Raw genomic sequence first — 21,447 nt, forward strand, 5'->3', positions numbered from 1 at the left:
CTGTGGATGGGGGCATTGTGATCCTGTTTCTCCACAAATTTTGTTTTTTAATTGTTACCCATCTGTATTGCTTGCTCTTCACTCTGTCGATCTATCAAGACCACCATGCCATTTCTGTCTTTCAGTTTCTATGTCCATTCATCCTGCATGGCCACTCGTCATTCTGTGTGTTCGTACGTTCACCATGGCTGCCCGTCCGTCCGTCCGTCCGTTCATCTATCCGTCCGTCTGTCCGTCAACATTTTTCATCCTGTTGGAGCTGTGAACAGTAAGTGCTATTTTTCTTTTTTAATTATGTGTTGGGTTTTGCTTGGCCGCACTGCCATGACTGTATTTATATTTCTGCATTTGCTGGACCAACATGATCGTCCGTCCGTCCGTCCGTCCGTCCGTCAACATTTTTCATCCTGTTGGATCTACAAACAGTAAGTGCTATTTTTCTTTCTTTTTTCTTTTAATTATGTGTCGGGGTTTTGCTTGGCCGCTGTTCCATGACTGTCTGTTTCTATTTCTGCGTTTGTCAGATTGTCTGTCCATCCCTCCATCTAATTGGCTTCAAGCAACATTTTTCTTTTTCTGGTGGACCTACTAACAAGTGCTGTTTTTTTTAATTGTGTTGTGTTTTTGCTTGCCTTCTGTGCCATGACTTGTGTCTTGGCTGCCCCGTCCCTCTTTCCCCTTGGACTGATATGTGGAGTACTCTGGACTCTTTGAGGGCTCTGGAGGATCAGAGGTTTATTTTGTTCACTACGGGCAGATGCTTTGCTGGCTTTGTATCTGTGTGTAACAGGGAGTTGTGTAAATTATTTGGAGGTGCTGTAGGGCCTGATTATTACAGTTAATATTGAATTAGGTTATGATGATGATGGGAATGGAATGTTGTAAAGTGTTGTGAATAAAAGTTAAGTGAAGTTTCTAGCTCTGTCTCTCTGTCCCTCCTTATCTTTGTCTCTTCATCTGTCATGGCTGCCATAACCATTGTCTTTCAGCTTGGATCAATATTGGTGCGATAACTAATTTTAATTAAATGTATAAACATGATTGTCATTTTCCACACTTGTTTTCTTGAGTCACATGACTCTGCTAGGTAGGCAAGCCCTGACCAAAGGGCTTGATATGTTAATGGAAACTTACTGGTGTTGAGGTTAACTTGATATCAGCATATTGGTATCGGACCACAGTGAGCATATTTAAAAGCACTTTTTTAAACAGCATCTTCAGACGTGTGAACAGACAGAGCAGGTGGAACAAGGTGGTTCAACTGTTAGAGGAGCTGCTCAAATAGACAATGATGTGACTAAGCCAAAGGCCCCAGACACAGACTGATCAGAATGAACCCCACAGCCCTTCTCGTAATATAAACAATCATTTAAATTCTTCCCCTAATTTCACGGTTTTGCTTTTGGTTGACTCTTGCACTTTGCGCAGTGTCTTAACATCCTCTCTGGGCGTAGAAGTTAAACTCTGACTTCCCCTTCTCCAGTGGAAATCTGCAGCTGCTTTAGAGAGAAGACCTCATTCTTTGATGAGGAACTGACACCAAAACCTGACTTCAACTGTCTGCTTTTTATTGAACTGAAACATTTTCTGATATCGAACTAGTTTCTATGGTATTCTTCCTTTGTCTCAGGTGTAGAACTCCTAATAACTGAGGACAGTTATTAGTTAATTCTGAGTTTGCATTTCATTTTTATGTATTTATTAACTGCCATGGAAAACACTGCACTATTGTGCCACAACTGCAGTATAAAATGCAAATATATATATTATATAATTTTTTTTATTTCAGTGCACTCATTGAAAACTATGCATGGATAATGGAAGGAATACAAAAATACTTTGCAGTTAAATGCAGTAAAATAGCACATTTTCAAAAAATGTATAAGAAATTAAGAAGTAACTGAGACACTGTAGCATCACTGACTGTACAATATGACTTCTTTTGCTGACATTAAAATACATAACCAGAGCTTTGAACAGATGATAGCCTCAGTCCTTCAGTCAGATGTCAGCAGTAAAACAGGACATACACATTTTTATGCACAGAGCTGAAGATGTAGGAAGGAATATGAAAAGTATATATTATTAATGACAGTTAAATAGTACGCAGGAGCTATTAGAAACCTCTCAAAACAACTTCAAACCACCGATAGAAAATGGTGTATAATATTCATATTTATCTCTTGGAACATTGGTAAGAAATCAAGCACGTTACACAGCAACAGTAGCAATTAGCTCTACATGAACATTTCCGCTAATTGCAATACAGTAATTGGAAAGTTATTAATTCCACAATATCAAAGATTTTTTTTTTATTCCACACATTCTCCTTCCTTGTTAATTCTTGTCAACTCCTTCCTTTTCATATCGACCGCCTGCAGTTCAATCATAGACGGAGGTGAAAGCTAACTCAGTTCCCACATTGATGTGGCCACGAAAGGGACAAAGTTTAAGTGGTCCCCACAGACCCTTTTGTTCATGCTGTTCAGCCAAAAATCAACAGAGGGGCTTTTCAACTCTGTCAGGAGAATACAATCATGTTTTTTGTTACGTAGGTGTAGAGCGTGTCTACATCCCCATACCCCTGATTCTGTAGCATGTGTAGAAGTGCATCTGCTGCCCACATATGCACTGAAATATGATAAAGGCACTGTCATAATGGACACTGAAATTCTTGCGTGATATTTGTAAGTTACCTTTAGTTGAACCTTTAGCTGAGCAGTCTGTGTGGGCTGAAAATTAGTTTCATGTGAAGTCTCGCTGTCACAAATACTTCAGTGGCCAAGTTGCAAGGTAGCATTAGTACGTGAGCAGTCAGTGGTTTAATATGTTAATGGAAACTTACTGGTGTTGAGGTTAACTTGATAACAGCATATTGGTATCTGACCACAGTGAGCATGTTTAAAAGCGGCAGAAGCACCTTTTTTTTTTTTTTTTTTTAACAGCATCTTCAGACGTGTGAACAGACAGAGCAGGTGGAACAAGGTGGTTCAACTGTTAGAGTAACTGCTCACTCTCAAAATAGACAATGATGTGACTAAGCCAAAGGCTCCAGACACAGACTGATCAGAATGAACCCCACAGCCCTTCTCGTAATATAAACAATCATTTAAATTCTTCCCCTAATTTCACGGTTTTGTTTTTGGTTGACTCTTGCACTTTGCGCAGTGTCTTAAACATCCTCTCTGGGTGTAGGAGTTAAACTCTGACTTCCCCTTCTCCAGTGGAAATCTGTAATTGCGGCTGCTTTAGAGAGAAGACCTCATTCTTTGATGATGAGGAACTGACACCAAAACTTTAACTGTCTGCTTTTTATAGAACTGAAACACTTTCTGATATTGAACCAGTTTATTAACTGCCATAGAAAACACTGCACTGTTGTGCCACAACTGCTTCAGTCAGATGTCAGAAGTAAAACGGCACATACACAAACTAAGAAAAACTTGATGTACTGTTTTTAAACTTTTATTAGAAGAGGAGAAATTGAGGGAGCTGAACTGACAAAGTCAACATGATTTCCCTCAGTACATCCAGGGTGAGACTACAGGAATTTTAAAATCTTAACCATTTTGAAATCTGGTTGTATCACATGCATAAGGTGAAACTTCAGACATGTTCTTGTCTTTAATCTCAAACATGTAAACTACAGGATTTGCTTGAGAAAAGGATTGGCGAGATGCAGATGACACAATTTGTCTGTTCTTCATCAAGAACTGGTAGGGAGATGGACTCATAATCATAGAGATTTGAGCTCCTACGTATTAAATATGTTTGATATTATCAGGGCAATGGTGAGGAGTCTCCGAGCAGTTCAGAAAGTTTACAACGGGATCTACGAACCCCTCACATTACAGGATAATCAGGGCTGAACATCGGTGCTGATCAAGGTCCAGGACCAGCATTCTTCTCTGATTGCTGAAAAGGGTGCATCTGGGTTAAATTGGTTCAAAACAGCAGCATGTACTAATATAGCAGTTCCTCAGATCAACCTAAAGTAAGGCCTGCGATGCCAAAGACAGTTGGGTCATAGGTTATAGGTTAATCTTGTTTAAATCTAAACATCTTTCATTGAACTCATTATAAAGCTTTAAGTGACTGCTACTTTTCACATTTGCTACTGTGACAGCAGTTAAAGTGTAATACCTGACCTTGTGGGTGTAACTTGGTTGAGTTAAAGTACATAGTGAACTGTAATATTGTGTAGTAGCTTCAGACTTACCTGAAAGGTGATAAGAGAATAGACAAAATTCTCCTCTGCTAAACGTTGCTTGGTATCTCCTCTGGACACTTCCAGCTCTATTTGGGAAACAAATAAACTTATTTCTTTACACCATATGAGATCCAACATTTACTGTTTACTGATTTTCCTTATCACTTGTAAAAACATCTAAAATACACAATGTTACTTTTAGAATTTATTTTTGTTGATTTTTTTTTTTTTTTTTTTTTTTTATGATTTGGTGCTAATTTTCTAAGTTGTGATGCATTCTGTATTTTTAAAGGTAATTTAAAGAAAAAAAATGATGTGACAGTTACATTCCACCGTAAGTAATTTTATTACTTAAATGAAGCTGCCTTGCCTACACGTCATACAGCCGTACACCATTTTAAACCGTTCTGAAGAACTATCAAATTGTACAACCTGCTGATTTAGTCGGTCTAAAATGTAACACAAGGATTACAAGGAAGTAAATAGCAGTTAACAGTGAAAAGAAGTAATAAACTACCATTGTTCTTCCCTTGGTCTATCACAGCATATGTCACATTGACTGGATCAACTGCATTCTCACCACCTGACATTAAAACATAAAAACAGACAACATGCTGTTTGTATTTTAATTGTTAGGCTATTTTATAAATAAATAAATAAACATGAATTGTACATGTACACATATTTATACATGGCATTATATATGTAAAGATTTTTAAATAAACAGTATAAAATCATGTACCTCTTCCCTTCTGTTTTTTGACAGCAGCATATGTTGCATGGTATGAATCAACGACATGTCTCAAATACTACACCAGATAATCACAACACATCACCAGCAACAGCGGTTTGTGGAGGGAGTTAAACGACTCAAGAAAATAAGTTAAATGTTCACTGATGAGTTTCATTTGATTTCTGCCTAACCATCTTAAATTACAGGATCTGCTTGTTGTGCTCCAACATTTCTTTTTAAATTGTCTTTTCGTACTCACAGCACTTGATCATGGTTATGCAAAGATCATAATCTGAAAGTCAACAGTTCAGGCACAATTTATTCATATTTAAACAAAGCCGCAGTCTTTCCCTGTCCTCAACCAAATTGATTTTTCTCCCTAAACCTAAACACAGACAGGAGTTTAAATGTGAACTCACTGCTGTCAAGATTATGTGCTTTGTATGTCTATCCTCCCTACATCTTCAGCTCTGTGCATAAAAATGTCATTTTTTTATAATCCGGTTTGTCACTACAACCTAATTAGGGAATGAAATTGGTGCTATTTAAAGATAATTTCTAGGAGACAGAGTTGCTGTACCTTTGTGTTTCCCACAGAGGAGTAGTCCCATTATCAACAGCAGCAGAGCCACAGATAAAACGGTGACAACAATCCACAGCATGGTGAGATGATCAGGAGGCTGACTATGAGTGGGATGAGTGTCTTCGTAAGGTTCTAGAAAGAATGTATTAAACATGTTTTCATCATCTATATTGAACCTTTGGGGGGGGGGGGATTTGCCCATATTTAAAAAAATTATTAAATAAAAAATAAAATAATTCTTCACTTTGTTTTAAAACAGCCAGCCAGCTCCCTGGTGATTCTCCAGTTCCAGAGATGCTACACCTGTAGAGTCCTTCATCAGACTTGGAAACATTTTGGATGGTGATGATGCTACTGTTATACGAAGTCCTGAGAGGGGAACCATTTTTGTAGAAATCTACTACATGTTGTGACTGAGTTCTCTTGTTTCTGCAGTGAAGAATCGCATCATTTCCCTCCATCACAGGACGAGGAGAAATTTCCAGGATTACAAACCCATCTGAAAAAAGTGATAAGCAACTGGTTTTCTCTTATTATAACTTTTGGATTATTTTCTAACTTTTAACAAACTAATAAATTAATCAGTTAATTAAAAAAAATATTTATTGAATCACTGTAGCCTTAGATATTGCATTTGAGTTTGTAGTGCTACTTGAGCAGTGTGACTGTTCCTCCTTGACATGTAAGCATGTAGTGAATTGCTGACCTTCCACACCACCTCACACGTTTATCACACAACTTTGACATAGTTGTCTGTCAGTTACAATTTGCAGCAAAGATGGCAAAACTAAATATGAGGCACAAAGATGCTTTGTGTGTACATTTTTTTTTTTTTTGCCTTTGGAAATAAATTGTTGAAAACTGAAAAGTTGAGCTTACTGTGTCTCTGTCAAATAACTGGGAAATTCTTGATTCATTATGTGTCCTCATACCAGTGACACTGATGTTGACAGCATCGCTTTTTTCTCCAGCTTCATTTTCACACCAGTATTCTCCACTGTGTCTTTTAAAAGCAGGATTTGTAGTGTAGGATGGTGCTGATGTGTTCCAGTTAGAATAATTTGTCATCACTCTCCATTCAGTGAAGCCTTCAATCTCCTCACAATGTACAGAGAAGTTCTCATATTCAAAAAATTGGAGTCTGTTTGGAAAAATCTGAGGGAAAGCTGCATCTGAAACGGAGATGCAGATAAATGAAGCAAGTACATTAAGAGAGGGTATCCAAACTAAATGTCTTCCATTTACAAAAATATCAGTAATAATCGAAACTAATTAGTTTAAAGTTAACTGTTTCAGCAGCATGTCTTGCTTGTGTTCAAGCAACTGCAGTTACAATTACAGACTTCAGCTTAGTTTATTATTATTCTGAAGCACTTTTGATGGATTCTCTTTTTTTTGTAAGTTAATAAGGTATAAACAAAGCACATATCAAGAGTAATGGTAATTATCAAGAGTATCACAGCACAAGCACGAACTGAATGTGAGGGATATCAGTTCAACAGCTAACATCGTCCAACTTACCAACGTTTTCAACAATGTAACTGTGGTTGACTTGTGCAACCAACAGGACCAACGCATCCATCACTGGAGAGACAAATGAAAAGAGCTACATATCTGACATAACGTGTCTGCTACCTACAAAGAAAAATAGGATATTTTCACAGCCGTAGTACTCACACAGTCTGATGCAGAGAGCTGTAACCTCCATGATGTCTTGCTGCTGACTGAGCGTGGGACTGAGATACAACTACGGCATAATGTAGGTCATAACCTCCTCTTCCTGTTTGAATTATTTCTGGCGTTGCTGCAGCTGCAGGCTAGAAATTTAGAAATATGAGGCAGAACTGCTATATAGGAAGTAATAAATTGACTTGATTCATCCCCAAAAAACAATGTGTACCAGACCAGGCTGGGACTGGTCCAAGTTTGACCAGTCCCAGCCTGGTCAGGTGCGAGAAAGAACTGATGACGCCTCTTGGATGAGAGGTGAAACGTCTTCCTAGACAAATAACCAAGTCCAGTTGCTTTCGATTTAAAACTCCTTTGAGATACTAGGACCTGGACAAATGAGAATATTCACAGGCGTGAACCAAACAGAACTAGATTAACATATTTAAATATAGTAATTTTTTTTTTTTTTTTTTTTTTTAAATGGTCGTCCATCATCAGATATTTAATCAACAGATATCAACACATATTTCAACAAGATCAACAGATATTTAAATAAAGCATGAAGGTGCACTGACATTGCAAACCTGATACGCTGAATCAAAATGTAAGATTATACAAATAACTACATAATACTGCAAATGAGAAAACAGAGCTATAGCCAGTAAATGCACCAAGCAGTCTCTTTCATTCTCCTCTGCTTTTCGACTGGAATGCTGAAGATGGCTTCAGACGGAAAGAGCAATCACATCTTAATTCGATCTTAGTGCGGACACTGGAACCACATATTAATACCAGTGGGTTTCTGGTGTGAACAGCTGGGCTACCACTCTTGAAGCCAGAGGTGGACTGGCTGCACATTAGAAAATAACCTGTCCAGAACTGATCACCTATCAGGTCAGATTACATTTTCCTCTCTCTTTAGATCTGAAAGCAGTCCTACTCTGCCCTCTGTTGTCAGTGAGCTACTTTAACTTCCAGGCTGCTGAAGATGATAAAGACCTAACTGCTTCCTTAGCTCTGCTATGTTTTTATTGACTCAATAAAACACAGGTATAATTACACCAGTAGGATGATATTTCATATGACCACAGCTCATGTGCCATGCAGAGGGTGATAAGCACCAACCATTAAGAAAGAGCTGCAGCAGACAAACCTTATTTGATACATGTGACCAATATAAAAGTAGAAATGATCATATTAGTGGAATTTGCCCCTGAAGATTACTGCACTCTGAGGTGAACTGGTGTTAGCTTGTTGACGCACATGACAGGTAAGCTGTTAGAAAGCTCAGTTTTTGTTTGTTTTAATTACAAAACATTGTGAAATTTAATAAGGTCTACCACAAGTGGACATATTCTTGTGAAGGCAGATATGTTGTTTAGTTTCTTTGTTGCATGAAAAAATACTTATGCATTAAGAATATATATTTTATAATAAAGCTTCTACTTTACATCGTGATTAACATTATTGACAGTGAAAACTGTCATTGTGATTATTTTTAGTACTAGACAAGCTGTGAGTACTTCTGCTGTTTTTTTTCTGTTTCACTATTGATTTGCCAGTCTTAAAACACTCTTGTGGACTCACACACACAATAGCAAAACTGATGTTTTATTTTCTACTTATTTTGTACACCTTGATTACATTCCCCTTTTACAATTTCATATAATTTGATGATTTTAATATTCAGTGGTTGTGTGACAAAAGCCTAATGTCTGAATTATGAATGCAGATAAGTTTTATCTAAGATCGGACCTTTGTAAGTTGATGTGGTGATGGCTGCTTTCGTTTTTGGAATAGTGATCTGCAGAAACAACTAACAGATTAACAGAAGTTCAGTTTTCTTTTCCACTTAGTTCTGTGACTGTTCATTATTAAAAGGTTTTCAGGTGGTCAACTGTCAGATGTGATTGTGTCACCTGAACCCAAAATAAGAAATTTCTGCTCCTGCTTACTCCTGGCTTCTTCCTTCTCACCAGGTGATATTCTAGATGTAATGGACCTATCCGCTTTTACTTCTAACCCCTGTTTTAAAACAGGCTTGGCTTGTGGTCTCAGCGGCCTGGCTGTTGGTGTTTTAATACTCCTCTTTGTTTTGTGGTATTGTAAACGTAAGTTACAACTTTATGTTGTAGTAAAGGTATATGTCACTGCAAATCGTGTATGTTTGATAACAGTAAATTGCATTTTATTATGTTAAAGCATTTTACTTTCATCATCCGAATAATCTAATGCATACAGTCTTTCAAATGTCTTAATTTGAAATAAAATCTTATCTCAGAAGTAAATGTCTACATTGCTCTAATATTGAAATATTACCATATGTTTAATGTATAACATGAGTGCTTCTCTGTGTCTATCACAAAAGGTGTGAAAGATGTGCTGCAGAAGAAGATTACATTGCTCAATGATTCACAAAACAATAGAGAAGTGGGCAACACGGCACTGCTGGCAACCACACTAGACAGACTGAAGAGGGAACTGGAGAACCAGAGAGATCAAATCAAAGCAAAACTTGAGGGAGTCGACAAAGAAAAGGAGGAGAACAAGAAGAAACTTCAGTCAGTGGAGAGGGAAATAACAGAGAAAGAAATGTCATTTGACAAGTCAGAGGTGCTGTTAAGAGAGAAAGAACAGTTACTTCAGGTTGAGTGGAAATTGGATGAGACAAAGCAAAATTGTAAGAAGCAGCTATGGAACATTGAGAACTTGCTGGAACACACAGAGATTGAAAAATGAAAATTTGATTTATTTGTTATGTACAGCTTGAGCTTTGACATGAGCGCCATTATTATTGACAATCTTTAAAATACAGTCAAAAAAGCACAAGACACATTCAACACAATTGCAGGTCAAACTGAGCAAACGGTAATGAAAATAAGAACATTATATGTCAGAGGAAAGAAAATAAATAAGAAAACTGTAGAAAAATTAATTAATAAAAACATAATTAAACATAAATTAAATTAGGTATCCATATCGATGTTGGGCTTTTTTTAAAGGATTTCACACATTTTTCATATATCTAATTTAAATATCAAATATAGGTGTAGTTTTTGAGGCATGACATTTATGGATAAAAGACTTGGCGAAAAGTATTAAATTATCATTCCCAAACACCTTTTTGTATTTTTATACGTTAGAGTTGGGTTGGAATCGTGTAATTATTGCATGTTACCCATAGTGGAAGGCAGAGTATCTTTGGTTTGACCTCTCAGGTCGAAGCTCAAGCTTATGTGCAAGCTGTTCCACTTAGCGCTCCCCCTGGAGGCCTCGAGAACTGCCATTCTGAATATGCAGTCTTTCTCTGTTTCATTGTTTTGAGGCTTTGTGTGTTTTTCTTTGTGTTTTTGTTTTTGCAGTCCATATGTTTGTATTTTTCTGTGTGTTTTCCAATCTGCATCGTATAAATTTGCAGCTCGTTTCTACAACTATAGATTTGTTTAAGTGCTTTTAACACTACTGGAGTCTGAAAAGTCACTAAATCTAGTGTCAAAATTGGCCACACTGGAAAGGCAAATCGCCTGTAACTATACAAAAGAGCATTTTTTTTTTTTTTTTTTTGGTCCACAAACAAAATTATGATTACAATGCATTTACTTAAATATTTATTTCTGCATTTATATTTATTTTTAGAGTCAAAGTCACCAGAAGGCAAACAATTCATTGGTGTGTTAGGGAACTGGCTCAGATGTAAAACTACAAATGAATTGATTCACAGTTGCTGGGGCTGTGGGACTACAGAGAAAAGTGGTCAAGTGAAGGAGGATACAGTCTTGCATACAAGACAGATTTACGATGACTGTATGAATGGTTTGGTTTAGTGCAGATGATGTTTAAAAATATAATACGATTTTTAAAACATGTTTGAAAGTGTATATATACACAATGTTATGATGAGATGGCATCCGAATTTAATCAGGTCACTTTATGCTATCTGATTATGCTATATTTTGAAAATCAAATTTTAAAAAAAGGTCTTGTTTTTTAATCAACTCAATTGATCACTTCTGAGACTGTCCTGTGAAAACGTGCCCACAGGTCATCTGTGTAGCAGGTTATGACCCATATTTGGGTTTTTTTTTGTTAGGCATCTAGTGGTCATAGTAATTATGGCAGGAGCAAAGGGAAAAGTGACCATGTCAGGGTCAATAAAACAGGAGCAGCGTTCAATTCCCATGTGAAAGTAGCAGTTTATGTTGTTTCTATTATCCTTGACCGGTTGTTATTGTAACTATGACAACAAAGATAATCTAATGTTGAGGAAGTACTTATTTTAACCCAAATCACTGTTTTTCTTAAAACTGAGTAGTTTTAGTGCCTGATGTTGAACATCAGATGTTGTTCTTTGTCAAAGTAGTAATGATCAGCAAAAAATCTTTTTCAAAAAGTGCTTTACATGAGGAACTGTGAATGGAAGAATAAAGACAAGTGCATCGGGAAATATATACAAAAAATAAAAAAATATCTTAAACATCTTTTATATTTAAGTTCTACATCCAAGAAGCAAAAACAACTTAACCTTGATTACTTTGACCTTGAGCAGCTACAGATACATTGTTTTAAGACTTAAGGTCGATCTTAGCAGGACCATGCAATTCCTTTTCTTTTGAGAGTGACGCTTTTAAAATGTGACACTGTGAGAGAAACTGCTGTGCATTGGAACAACGTGTGATTTGTTTTCATCAAAGGTCTCACTGTAATATGAGGAAGTTTCCATGCAGTCAAATATGTAAACTACATTCAAATTAAAGCTATGACAGACAGGCGGGAAAAAAAAAAAAGTAAACACACCTTCCTTGATTACAGGTGACCAAAGTACAGGTTGTTTTATCTGAAGACTCCGCCTGCAACACACGTTACTCCGACACAAGAGCAGGTATGTATGCTTCTGAAAATTACATCCCTCTAAACTGTTCACTCTGTTGGAGTAAATATTTATTTAGAACATTTCTAAATACATAAAGGATCTATTTTTAAAGTCAGCATTTAAACAGCATACAGGCTCTCTGCTGCAGTGAGTGGTTTCAGTTTCAGGATGACAAACCCAAAACACTGTCACACTGTCAGACTTTCAACATTCATAGTTTTCTGTAAGAGCCATATAAAGTGGCTTTAAGTTCCATGTAGTTGTATTTAATCATTCCAGCTGGTTGTGTCTCACGCAGTTCCACTTCTTGTCTCATCATGGCCGTATATAAGTTCCTGTCTACTGTTGCTGTTGCTGTTGTTTTCTTCACTCTTCCTGCATGGAAAAGTAAGTCAAACCTCTTGGTGGTTATGGTGATGTGATGATGTTCATGAAAAAAACAAATGTTCATTGTTTAAAATATTTGATATTGATCACTTTACAGAGGAACCCAAATCACCATCTTTTCCTAAACCTAACCAAGCCATAACTGCTAATATAGCAACCATTGCGATGATGGCAGGTACACTGCTTTCCAGTTGGCACGTGTATTTGTAACTGACAAGCAAGGTCCAGTACGCCTGGCGCCATAGGGGCACAACTTCAGGAAACACTGCTATGGGTCATATCAGAAGGTAGAAAAAATGACCTGTGTGGTTGTTCAGGTTGGAGGACTGCTTGGTTGGTAGGTTTACCATCACAGTACCTTTTTGTGCTCTTGTCTTGTTCATGTAGAGCATGACAACATACAGTCACATACCAAAATGAAAGAACAGGAATCTACACCGACTAAGGATCTAAAGAATGTAGCAGATGACTACCAGCTGCAACATGAAACGGTAGGAGATGGTGGGAGAAATAGTTTCTTCCAATGACTCCAGCATTCCATAACCTGTCAGGTGGATAATGTTATACACCTTTACCAGCTTCATGCATTTGGTATTTTGGACACTTTGGGATCTCTGATAGACTAAAATAGCTTCTGAAATGGATGCACAGCATGAGTTTATCATGACAAGCCCACTGGCAGACTTCTGCTGAGTGTCAATAAATAGATTTATGAATGTGAAAATAAGATAAAAACCTCTGAGCAGTTTAAATTTGATTTCAGAAACAGTCACAGCCCAAAGGGAAAGAACAGGATCTGGAGAACATGACAGATGACGACAAGCTGCAACATGAAACGGTAGGAGATGGTGGGAGAAATAGTTTCTTCTGATGGCTCCAGCATTCCATAACCTGTCAAGAGGATAATGTTATACATCTTTACCAGCTTCATGTATTTAGTATTTTGGACACTTCGAAGGAACAGAAGAAGGATCTGGAGAACATAGCAGATAATAACAACCTGCAACATGAAAAGGTAAGAGACAGAGAGAGGATGAAGCAGAGAGAAATTCATTATCATTTTTTAAATTTCAGCTCAGCATTTCACACACATCCATATACATACACCATTTTTCATGACTTTATTTTACTTGAGGAAAACAGTGGCAGCGCGTAAAAATCCAAATTCTGGGTGGGCTGTGTTGAGTGACACTTGTAGCTGGGTAACAAGATAAATAGGACGCCTGCACTCACACTTACATGGTATTAATAGCCTATTGAAAGCCTTTTTTCAGTCTTTATATATTAGTTTATATAAGATAATTTTCAGCCCTATGACTACTTTTTGTATTTTGGAACGTCCCTAAACACGGATGCTCTCTAGGGTTACCGTTCCCATTATATAATATGAAGCATTTTCTATGTATCCTCACTGTTTTTGTTGTTTTTATTGCAAGTGAAACTTACTATTTCTTATTTCAGCAACATTAGCAGATTTGATGGTGGTGGTTTGCTCTTGAACATCCAGTTCAGCTATGACTGAAACACATTCATTTGCCCTATATTAAATATTAATACTATTGTAGTGTTAGTGCTGGAGATCTTCTTTGCATTATTTTACTTGTCAAGAAAGTCATGTATATTTTGAATATTGGCATTTTTTTCAACATTTCTCATTTCTCAGTGGATTTCATTTTTCAGAAATCCACAAAGCTGAACCAGAAGGAAGAACTGTTCTTTAAACTGCCACTGACATCCTTCACTGGATCACTTTCCTATGACACTGTTTTCTTCCTTGTTGTTATACACACCTGTGGAGGTAACATGACACACCAGTGCTGTGCTCAGCATGTTTTTAGTTTTACTCTAATATCTAATGGTTGTATTATCAAAAAATGTATGTTTGTTGAGCTTGGATCACTTCAGTGTGATATGATTTCTACATTTAAATTCATATAAATGAACAAAGATAGGATAACAGGATATTTTTATTTGTAAACTAAATTTGTGTGCATAGTTATCTGCAACTTTTATGTTGGTCTGCTTTCATTCCAGCTGATGTGGTTGCATCCATTTCCACAGTGTGTCACCACGTGTGCTCAGCACATGGCCTCATTGAAGTGGCTGTTAGTGGTATTTTAGCTGTTTATACCTTGTATATAAGTAAACGTAAGTCTTTTTTTTTTTCCTTTGGTGATACATATAGTTTGATTCATTTACAGACGAGAGAGAGAGAGAGAGAGAGAAAGAGAGAGAGAGAGAGAGAGAGAGAGTCATAGTCATAGTCATAGTCATAGTCATAGTCATAATATAAATGCATTATTATTAAAACTAATTTCTACTATCAATCAATTTTAAATTAGATTTGTCACATGAAAATATATGTGAAATTACCGGTGCATTTTCTTTAAACTTACATATGTGTTCCTGTTGTTCAATATTGTTTCTCCCCAAAAGGTGAAAAACCAAAATTGGTAAATGAAGATGCACAGAAAGAGAAAGAGAAGGACGATGTGGTTACAGCACTGATGGAGGTGAAGGCTGAGCTGGAGAACCAGAGGTATCAACTCGGAGTCCTAATGGAGGAGATGGAGGTGGAGAAGGAAGGAAACAAGCAAGAGCTTCAGTCAGTGGAGCAGGAAATAAGAGAGAGAGAGATGACATTTGACAAACCAGAGGAATTATTGAGAGAAAAAGAAAAGTTATTACGAGCCCAGTGGAAACTGGACCAGACAAAGAAAGACACTAAGAGACAGCTGCTGAACATTGAGAGACTGATGGAGCCAATAGAGACTTGGGTTACTAAAATGCATAAAAAGAATGAAGAAGACAAGCAAAATTGACTGTGGATACACTTGACTCATCAGAGGAATTAAATAGGCATGAAAATTGTGTCTGTCTGTGTTACTAAAATTCACTAACAGATAAAGTCTCTAACTACCTAAAGTAACTGATTCATGCTCTGTGATCATACCATGTGATTTCAGTGGATCTGTTATGACCTGCAACTGTATTCTGCACATTATTCAAGGACCTTAATTAGTCTTTGAATATTGGAAACAGTTCAACAGTCAAGCCAGTTTTAAACCACATGGGGAGGAGTAGGTCAGGTTTTCAACACGAGAATATGATGGCACACATTTGAGATAAAACTGGATAAGAAAGATTTATTCACTGGTTGCAGCTTAAACTCTCACTTGGCTAAGTAGTGAATGGGTGGGAACTTGTTACTTTTACATAAACTGTGCAAGAGAATGTGTTTTAAAGTATCTTCAAAAATGTAAACATTTTCAGTCAATAAGATATCAATAAGATGTCAGAATATTCAGTGCTGAGTGCCTTTGTCAAATGCACTAAACAGGACTTTGCTAACATTTTCTACATTAAAATGGTTTTTGTAATGGATGTCTGCTATTGCCTGCTTTGTGGTCTGTCCTTCTACTTGTGGTAATTTGATGTGGGGTTGTGACACACCTATTTATAGTCGATGTATCACCTGCAGTAGATTCAGATCAGCTCCCAGTTTAGAGAAGCAGCAGCAGCACCAGCACAGGAGCTGAGTGACGAGCTGCTGTAGGCAGGCCCTTCAGAAAACTGTGTTTAGCCACTTTAAAAGATGCCCACAGAATAAAACTAACATCAGTTTAACTGTTTGCTTTATTTTGAATTTATGTGTGGGAATATGTAGTTCAACAGTTGAACAAATGTAGCTCTGAAATAAAGAGCTGTTTGACGGCAGATAAAATGGTGAAAATATTCTAAATAGCATTACTTGAACTGATATTAGTTTGTTTCTGTGGGCATTTTTTAAAGTGGCCTCTGCCCCCATCCACAGCACCTCATCACTCAGCCTCTGTACCTGTGCTCCTATGGCTTCTCTAAACTGGGAGCTGATCTAAATCTAGGTAATACACTGACTATTAGGGCTGCACAATAAATTTGAAATATAATCCTAATCACAATATGGCCAAGTGCAATATTCAAATTGCAGGAGCTGCCATTTTTTGGGTAAAGGTAAAATGTGTCAACATTGTGGGGAATTGTAGGCACCAGAAGCATTGTGGTGCTACAGAATCATATTCTCCAGATGTAGGGGAATATGCCTGTTTTCCCAACAAAATTTTCTCAGTGAAAATGAAAAATGACCCCAAATGAAATCATTCTATCTACTATCATTTCAAAGTGTTGATAATACTCTTTACTTGGTTTCCTCCTCTTGAACAGTTACACTCCGAGGTTTTAAGGTTTGAATATTTAATGTGCCGCCTGTTTTATAGGAGCAAAACTGACCTATGATTAAATATTAACCAGTCACATAATAAAACAACAGAGCCTGTAAATCCTTGGCTCAAATCTGATCTTCTTTGCATTGTTTCATTTTCTACATTATCCTTCAGTTTAATGATTGACTGTGTCCAAGCTTCAGCCACTCACAGATTTGAAGTAGTACAGAGGAATAGTAGAAAGCATAGCCAGGAAGTATTTCACACACAAAGTGAACACACCTCCTTTCATGATACTTGGCCTTTTTGAGGACTTTGACCATGCAGCTCAGTGAGAGGTGAGGCATTGCTTTACTGCATGCAACAGGTATGTGGGATTTTTCTACATTTAATTTGTAATGCATTCAGTAAAGCTTATCAAGACATGTGACTTATTTCATTTAAGTGTAAAGAAAGCAGGTCTTCATTCACAACAGGATTGTGATACCTATGACAGTGTTGGTCATGATAATGTGGAATAATAACCATTGATGTCAAAGTAACTAACCTGAAGCCTCAACATGTATTTCATGCTAAATTATTAATCTTGTGAACAATGTTTAACAATCTTAATGAATGTGAATGTTCTATACTAAAATGAAATGTTCTGGGTAATCAATTTGTATTCATTTATTTTGATGTTTTTTGGACTCATATTTCTTTAACATACTTTTTTTTATCTTAAAATGTATAGTTTATAATTGTGTATCTGAATGTTTGTTTCTTCAGGGTGATTCAAATGATGGAAGGACAATCTTTCAAATCTCCGGTCAGAGTTTCAGTTTTACAACATGTTGTTGTCTTCTTACTCCTAACACATTTTTGTGGAGGTAACTTTCACACAAACACACCATTAACACGTTATGTCGTGCACTGATACACTAAAACACTAATACAGGCACCAAATGTGAACTATGTTAGAACCATGAAAGAGGTGGCTGTGAGTTATGGGATCCCACAAAAACACACAACAGATCAGTTTATTTCACATAAAACCTTTATCATATTATTTTTTAATCTCTATTGTCTCACTGGTTTGAAGTGGGTGGAACTCAGTTGGATGAAAGTGATGTCATATACCACTTGGAGCAGAGTTTTCTAGGGTGACATCAAATACCTCAAACTTAATTTTAACTGTTGCAAATTTACTTGTTATTTTGCGCTATTTATTAATTGAATTACTACTGATTACTACTTGCTGACAGTAGATAGCTAACAGGACCTGGGCATGGCACAATCTCACCATACGTTAAACCCTGGTAGCTACCAGGGTCTTTTCTGTGCTACTTCTCATGTACTCCCTCCCAGACCAGCAGCTACAACAGAGACCAGAGAAAGTGAGATTGCAGAACAAAGAGGGGGTGTAACTTCGTTCTCTGCTCAGGACACTATTACTCCACCATAACTTTACATGGAAAATATTTATTAAATATATTGTTTAAAATCTCATTTACAGCATTTTATAGAATAAAAGCTATTCCATAAAATTGTGCCTATTGTGCCTCTTTGACGCACAATAGACACCAACATCAGTTGTATTTATGAAGACAGAAGTTGACCTTCTTGACTTCTTTCCAGGTCAGACCAACATGACTGATCCATCTCAGCCAGTCATGGTAATGGTTGGGGACGACACTGTTTTGCCTTGTCAGCTGGAACCTCCCCAGGATGCCGTTCAAATGACCACGGAGTGGGGGAGACTTGACTTGAACCCCAGATTTGTGTATGTGTGGCATAATGGTCAGGAACTTCTGGTTGACCAAAACACGGCCTACAAGGGAAGAGCATCGTTGGACATCAACAAGCTGAAGCATGGAGACATGTCACTGAAACTCTCCAAAGTGAAAATCTCTGATAATGGAAGATACAGATGTTACATTCCAGATAAAACTAAAGATTATTTTGTGGAGCTTCTTGTTGGTAAGTGTCTTGTTCTTCAACAAAAGTTAATAGAAAGCTTCTTTTTTAAAAGACGTACAATTGTTTCATTGGCATTTGTTTGTTAGACACACAGAAGACTTAAACTCAGTTATATCCTTGTCTTTTGTAAAGAATGTGTGATTTGAGGGTCATGCCAGTAAATACTGTTTGAATTCTCTCCTTTCACCAGGTGCTGTCTCCTCACCTGGCATCAAGTTAGCAGTAGCCAGTAGTGGAGTGGTGTTACAGTGTGAGTCCAAAGGCTGGTACCCAGAGCCTGAGGTGTTGTGGCTGGACGGTGAGGGAAAGCTCCTCCCTGCTGGACCTACAGAGACAGTCAGAGGTCCTGATGGCCTCTATACTGTCAGCAGCAGAGTGACTGTGGAGAAGAGACACAGCAACAGCTTCACCTGTAGAGTCCAACAGAAGATCATCAACCAGACCAGAGAGACACACATTCACATCACAGGTAGAAATGAATTCTAAGATAAAATGATCACAGTTTAGATTCAGCAGTCGGTTATTATTTGATATAAATACAGTTGTATTTTTGTTATTTCAGATGATTTCTTCATGGCTCCATCTAACTGTGCTGCCTCTGTCACCTTCAGTGTAGTTTTGTCCTTAATGTTTATCATCGCAGTTGCCTTTTCTGTCTGGAAATGGAGACAAATCAGTAAGTCAATGTATAATTTTTTTTTTTATTTGAATATTTTTTTGATGATACCAATGCGAAGCAGTTACAACTTCATTTACTCGTGCCATTATAAGCAAAAGCCTGCATTTAAAAAATGTCAGTAAAAGTATAATCTAGGCCATCTATGCATGTGATAAGATTATTATTTATTAATGTTCCATATATAACTGTAACAAATGAATATTTTCATTTATGAATGAATCTCCTGGAGCTGTTGACAGTTTTACATGAAAAGTTACTTCAACTTGAATTGTGTTAAATGTTGTTTCCTGCTTCTCTTTATGCAGAAATGAAGAATCTGCTTCAAAACATAAATGAAGAGCAAGGGAAGAAATCCACAGCTGCTAATAACAGCACAGAACATCAGCCTTTGATGGAAAGTAAAGATCTAAAGAAAATGGAGGAGTTAAAGAAGAAAGATATGAAACAGATGATTGATTTTCTAGTAACGCTGAATAAAGACCTGAAGAAACAGAAAGAACAACAGACTTCCCTAATGTGTGAAGCAGAGAGACGGGCGGAGGAGACTGAAAAGAAGGTTAAATCAGTAGAGGCAGAAGTAACAGCAAAGGAGGGAGATAAGACAGTTAATAAAGCACAGGGATATTTAAAACTAAAAGAAATCCTAGATGAGGGCAACCTGGAGGAGATAAAGAAAGGATATCAGGAACTGCAAGTGAACACAGATCGATTAATTAAAAAAACATGTGATGAAATTAAAAGTGCTGCAGAAAAGAATGAACTAGAGGACTACTTAAAAAAAATTGAACAACAGCAACAGGACACAAGACAGGAGAAGCAGAAAGAACAACTGCCTGTCAAAGAGCAGAAATCAGAGAAAGAGGAGAGTCAGAGGAAAGTTCAGCCACACAGTGGAGGAAAGGAACAGGACAAGGGTTAGAGTCAGTTAACTCTCTTATTACAAGTGTGATTATAATAAAATGTCAGTGTGAAGGCTTTCAACTCTCCACATCACACTGAACACTTGTCAGCTTTTTTTTTTATTTGTTCACATCTATCAGATCATGTGTCTGAAGAACAGTTTACACTAGAGAAGGTGAAGATTTCAGCCCAGCACAGAGTTTCTGTGTTAGACCACTTTCTGATGCACAAAATATTAAGTGAGACAATTTAAAGAATAAGAAAGAAAAAGTGAAGTAAAAGTCCATGTGTGATCAGCAGCTGACAGATAACAGACAGGTAGATGCTCCACAAACAGTCAACGAAGATGAAGTTTTCTAACTTTGTTTTAGTGTTACGTTTTGGTTTTTTTGAATATGATGTAACAATATGATTATCTGTTCATGTCTCACTGTGATTTTTTCACTGTTACTTTGTGTAAGTGATTAAATAAATCCAAACGCCCGTAGAGCTCTGAACATATGACTGTACACTCTGGTGGACACTGATAATGAGACAGTAAAGCTTTTTATTGAAATGACAGAAGAACATAAAAGAAATTTTAAGATGTTCATGCAAACATGAAAAACATTTTTATAGTTTTTACCTGAATATATTTTATCTATTCTTTTTCTTTGCTGTATATATATTTGAATGTACATACGCTTGACTGCTTTTTATTTTACTCTCTTAGTGCAGCATTGGTTAAATCACTTTTGAGTGTTTTAAGAATTAAAGTGAATTGTCAACTATATTGTAAATACAACAGAAGCACTTAAATACATTTTCATAAACATTCATAAATTAAAAATGTTTCACGATGAGAATATGTTGGAATAATACGTATTAAAAAGAGAAATTTTAGAAAAGACAAAAGCAATTTACTTTCTGACTGGCAAATAAACACCTGATCAATGCATAGTAAAAACATAACAGTAATTTAGTTGAGAAGCAAAACAACACATCATGTAGATTTATTGATGACCCTATTGTAAGTGCTAGTTTGCTGCTATCATGAATTTAATATTGTGACTGTACTATATGTATTTTTTTTCCTGTCAGCATTAGCAGCTGTTTATTTTCCAGTCTATAGGATGTGCTACAAGTTTGCTATCAACCTTTTTTCCTCACCTCGCCAACAGCCGTCTTCAGCTGTGGAACGCAACACCAGTGTTAAAACTTGTTTTTCTTTTATTTCTTTCACTTTTTCCACATCCCCTCTTGTGATAGTACTT

The 21,447-nt window shown here is 36.8% G+C and overlaps 3 protein-coding genes across 4 annotated transcripts; 2 read left to right on the forward strand and 1 right to left on the reverse strand.

The window, feature by feature from the left end:
* Window positions 1-3,449: 3,449 nt before the first annotated feature.
* Window positions 3,450-7,259, reverse strand: LOC139607271 (low affinity immunoglobulin gamma Fc region receptor III-B-like). 2 transcript variants are annotated; one of them, XM_071460003.1, is made up of 8 exons: window positions 7,204-7,259; window positions 7,048-7,110; window positions 6,459-6,698; window positions 5,771-6,025; window positions 5,524-5,658; window positions 4,728-4,793; window positions 4,220-4,296; window positions 3,450-3,915 (listed from the first exon to the last, which is right to left on the reverse strand). In XM_071460003.1, the coding sequence occupies exons 1-8, from the start codon at window positions 7,232-7,234 to the stop codon at window positions 3,883-3,885; spliced, it is 900 nt and encodes a 299-aa protein (XP_071316104.1). In that variant the 5' UTR covers window positions 7,235-7,259; the 3' UTR covers window positions 3,450-3,882. The 2 variants fall into 2 exon arrangements, with proteins under 2 accessions (XP_071316104.1, XP_071316103.1); XM_071460002.1 differs by lacking the exon at window positions 3,450-3,915 and having other exon boundaries at window positions 4,033-4,296.
* A 4,791-nt stretch (window positions 7,260-12,050) lies between these two features.
* Window positions 12,051-15,791, forward strand: LOC139607286 (GRIP and coiled-coil domain-containing protein 2-like). Its single transcript, XM_071460028.1, has 8 exons — window positions 12,051-12,076; window positions 12,366-12,454; window positions 12,842-12,945; window positions 13,218-13,292; window positions 13,380-13,469; window positions 14,135-14,252; window positions 14,489-14,602; window positions 14,891-15,791. Exons 2-8 carry the CDS (start codon window positions 12,385-12,387, stop codon window positions 15,274-15,276), a joined length of 957 nt encoding a protein of 318 aa, XP_071316129.1. The 5' UTR covers window positions 12,051-12,076; window positions 12,366-12,384; the 3' UTR covers window positions 15,277-15,791.
* Window positions 15,792-16,965: 1,174 nt separating this feature from the next.
* Window positions 16,966-21,088, forward strand: LOC139607019 (butyrophilin subfamily 3 member A2-like). The gene is made up of 6 exons (XM_071459566.1): window positions 16,966-17,023; window positions 17,425-17,525; window positions 18,274-18,615; window positions 18,806-19,084; window positions 19,178-19,291; window positions 19,600-21,088. The coding sequence occupies exons 2-6, from the start codon at window positions 17,435-17,437 to the stop codon at window positions 20,211-20,213; spliced, it is 1,440 nt and encodes a 479-aa protein (XP_071315667.1). The 5' UTR covers window positions 16,966-17,023; window positions 17,425-17,434; the 3' UTR covers window positions 20,214-21,088.
* The last annotated feature ends 359 nt before the right edge of the window (window positions 21,089-21,447 follow it).

Source organism: Trachinotus anak, unplaced genomic scaffold (assembly GCF_046630095.1).
Source record: "Trachinotus anak isolate AG129_WGS33_773 ecotype Australia unplaced genomic scaffold, CSIRO_AGI_Tana_v1 ptg000023l, whole genome shotgun sequence".
NCBI lineage: Eukaryota > Metazoa > Chordata > Actinopteri > Carangiformes > Carangidae > Trachinotus > Trachinotus anak.

What these genes read in the sequence shown, in the direction of transcription:
- LOC139607286 (XM_071460028.1), top strand. Translation starts at nt 12,385, where the DNA reads ATGGCCGTATATAAGTTCCTGTCTACTGTTGCTGTTGCTGTTGTTTTC. An exon ending in CACTCTTCCTGCATGGAAAA is followed by an intron (nt 12,455 to 12,841) that starts GTAAGTCAAACC and finishes TTGTTCATGTAG; the next exon opens with AGCATGACAACATACAGTCA. An exon ending in ACAAGCTGCAACATGAAACG is followed by an intron (nt 13,293 to 13,379) that starts GTAGGAGATGGT and finishes CATCTTTACCAG; the next exon opens with CTTCATGTATTTAGTATTTT.
- LOC139607271 (XM_071460002.1), bottom strand. Translation starts at nt 7,234, where the DNA reads ATGGAGGTTACAGCTCTCTGCATCAGACTGT. An exon ending in TGTCAACATCAGTGTCACTG is followed by an intron (nt 6,026 to 6,458) that starts GTATGAGGACAC and finishes CACTTTTTTCAG; the next exon opens with ATGGGTTTGTAATCCTGGAA. An exon ending in GCTGGCTGTTTTAAAACAAA is followed by an intron (nt 5,659 to 5,770) that starts GTGAAGAATTAT and finishes CATTCTTTCTAG; the next exon opens with AACCTTACGAAGACACTCAT.
- LOC139607019 (XM_071459566.1), top strand. Translation starts at nt 17,435, where the DNA reads ATGATGGAAGGACAATCTTTCAAATCTCCGGTCAGAGTTTCAGTTTTA. An exon ending in CCTAACACATTTTTGTGGAG is followed by an intron (nt 17,526 to 18,273) that starts GTAACTTTCACA and finishes ACTTCTTTCCAG; the next exon opens with GTCAGACCAACATGACTGAT. An exon ending in TTTTGTGGAGCTTCTTGTTG is followed by an intron (nt 18,616 to 18,805) that starts GTAAGTGTCTTG and finishes TCCTTTCACCAG; the next exon opens with GTGCTGTCTCCTCACCTGGC.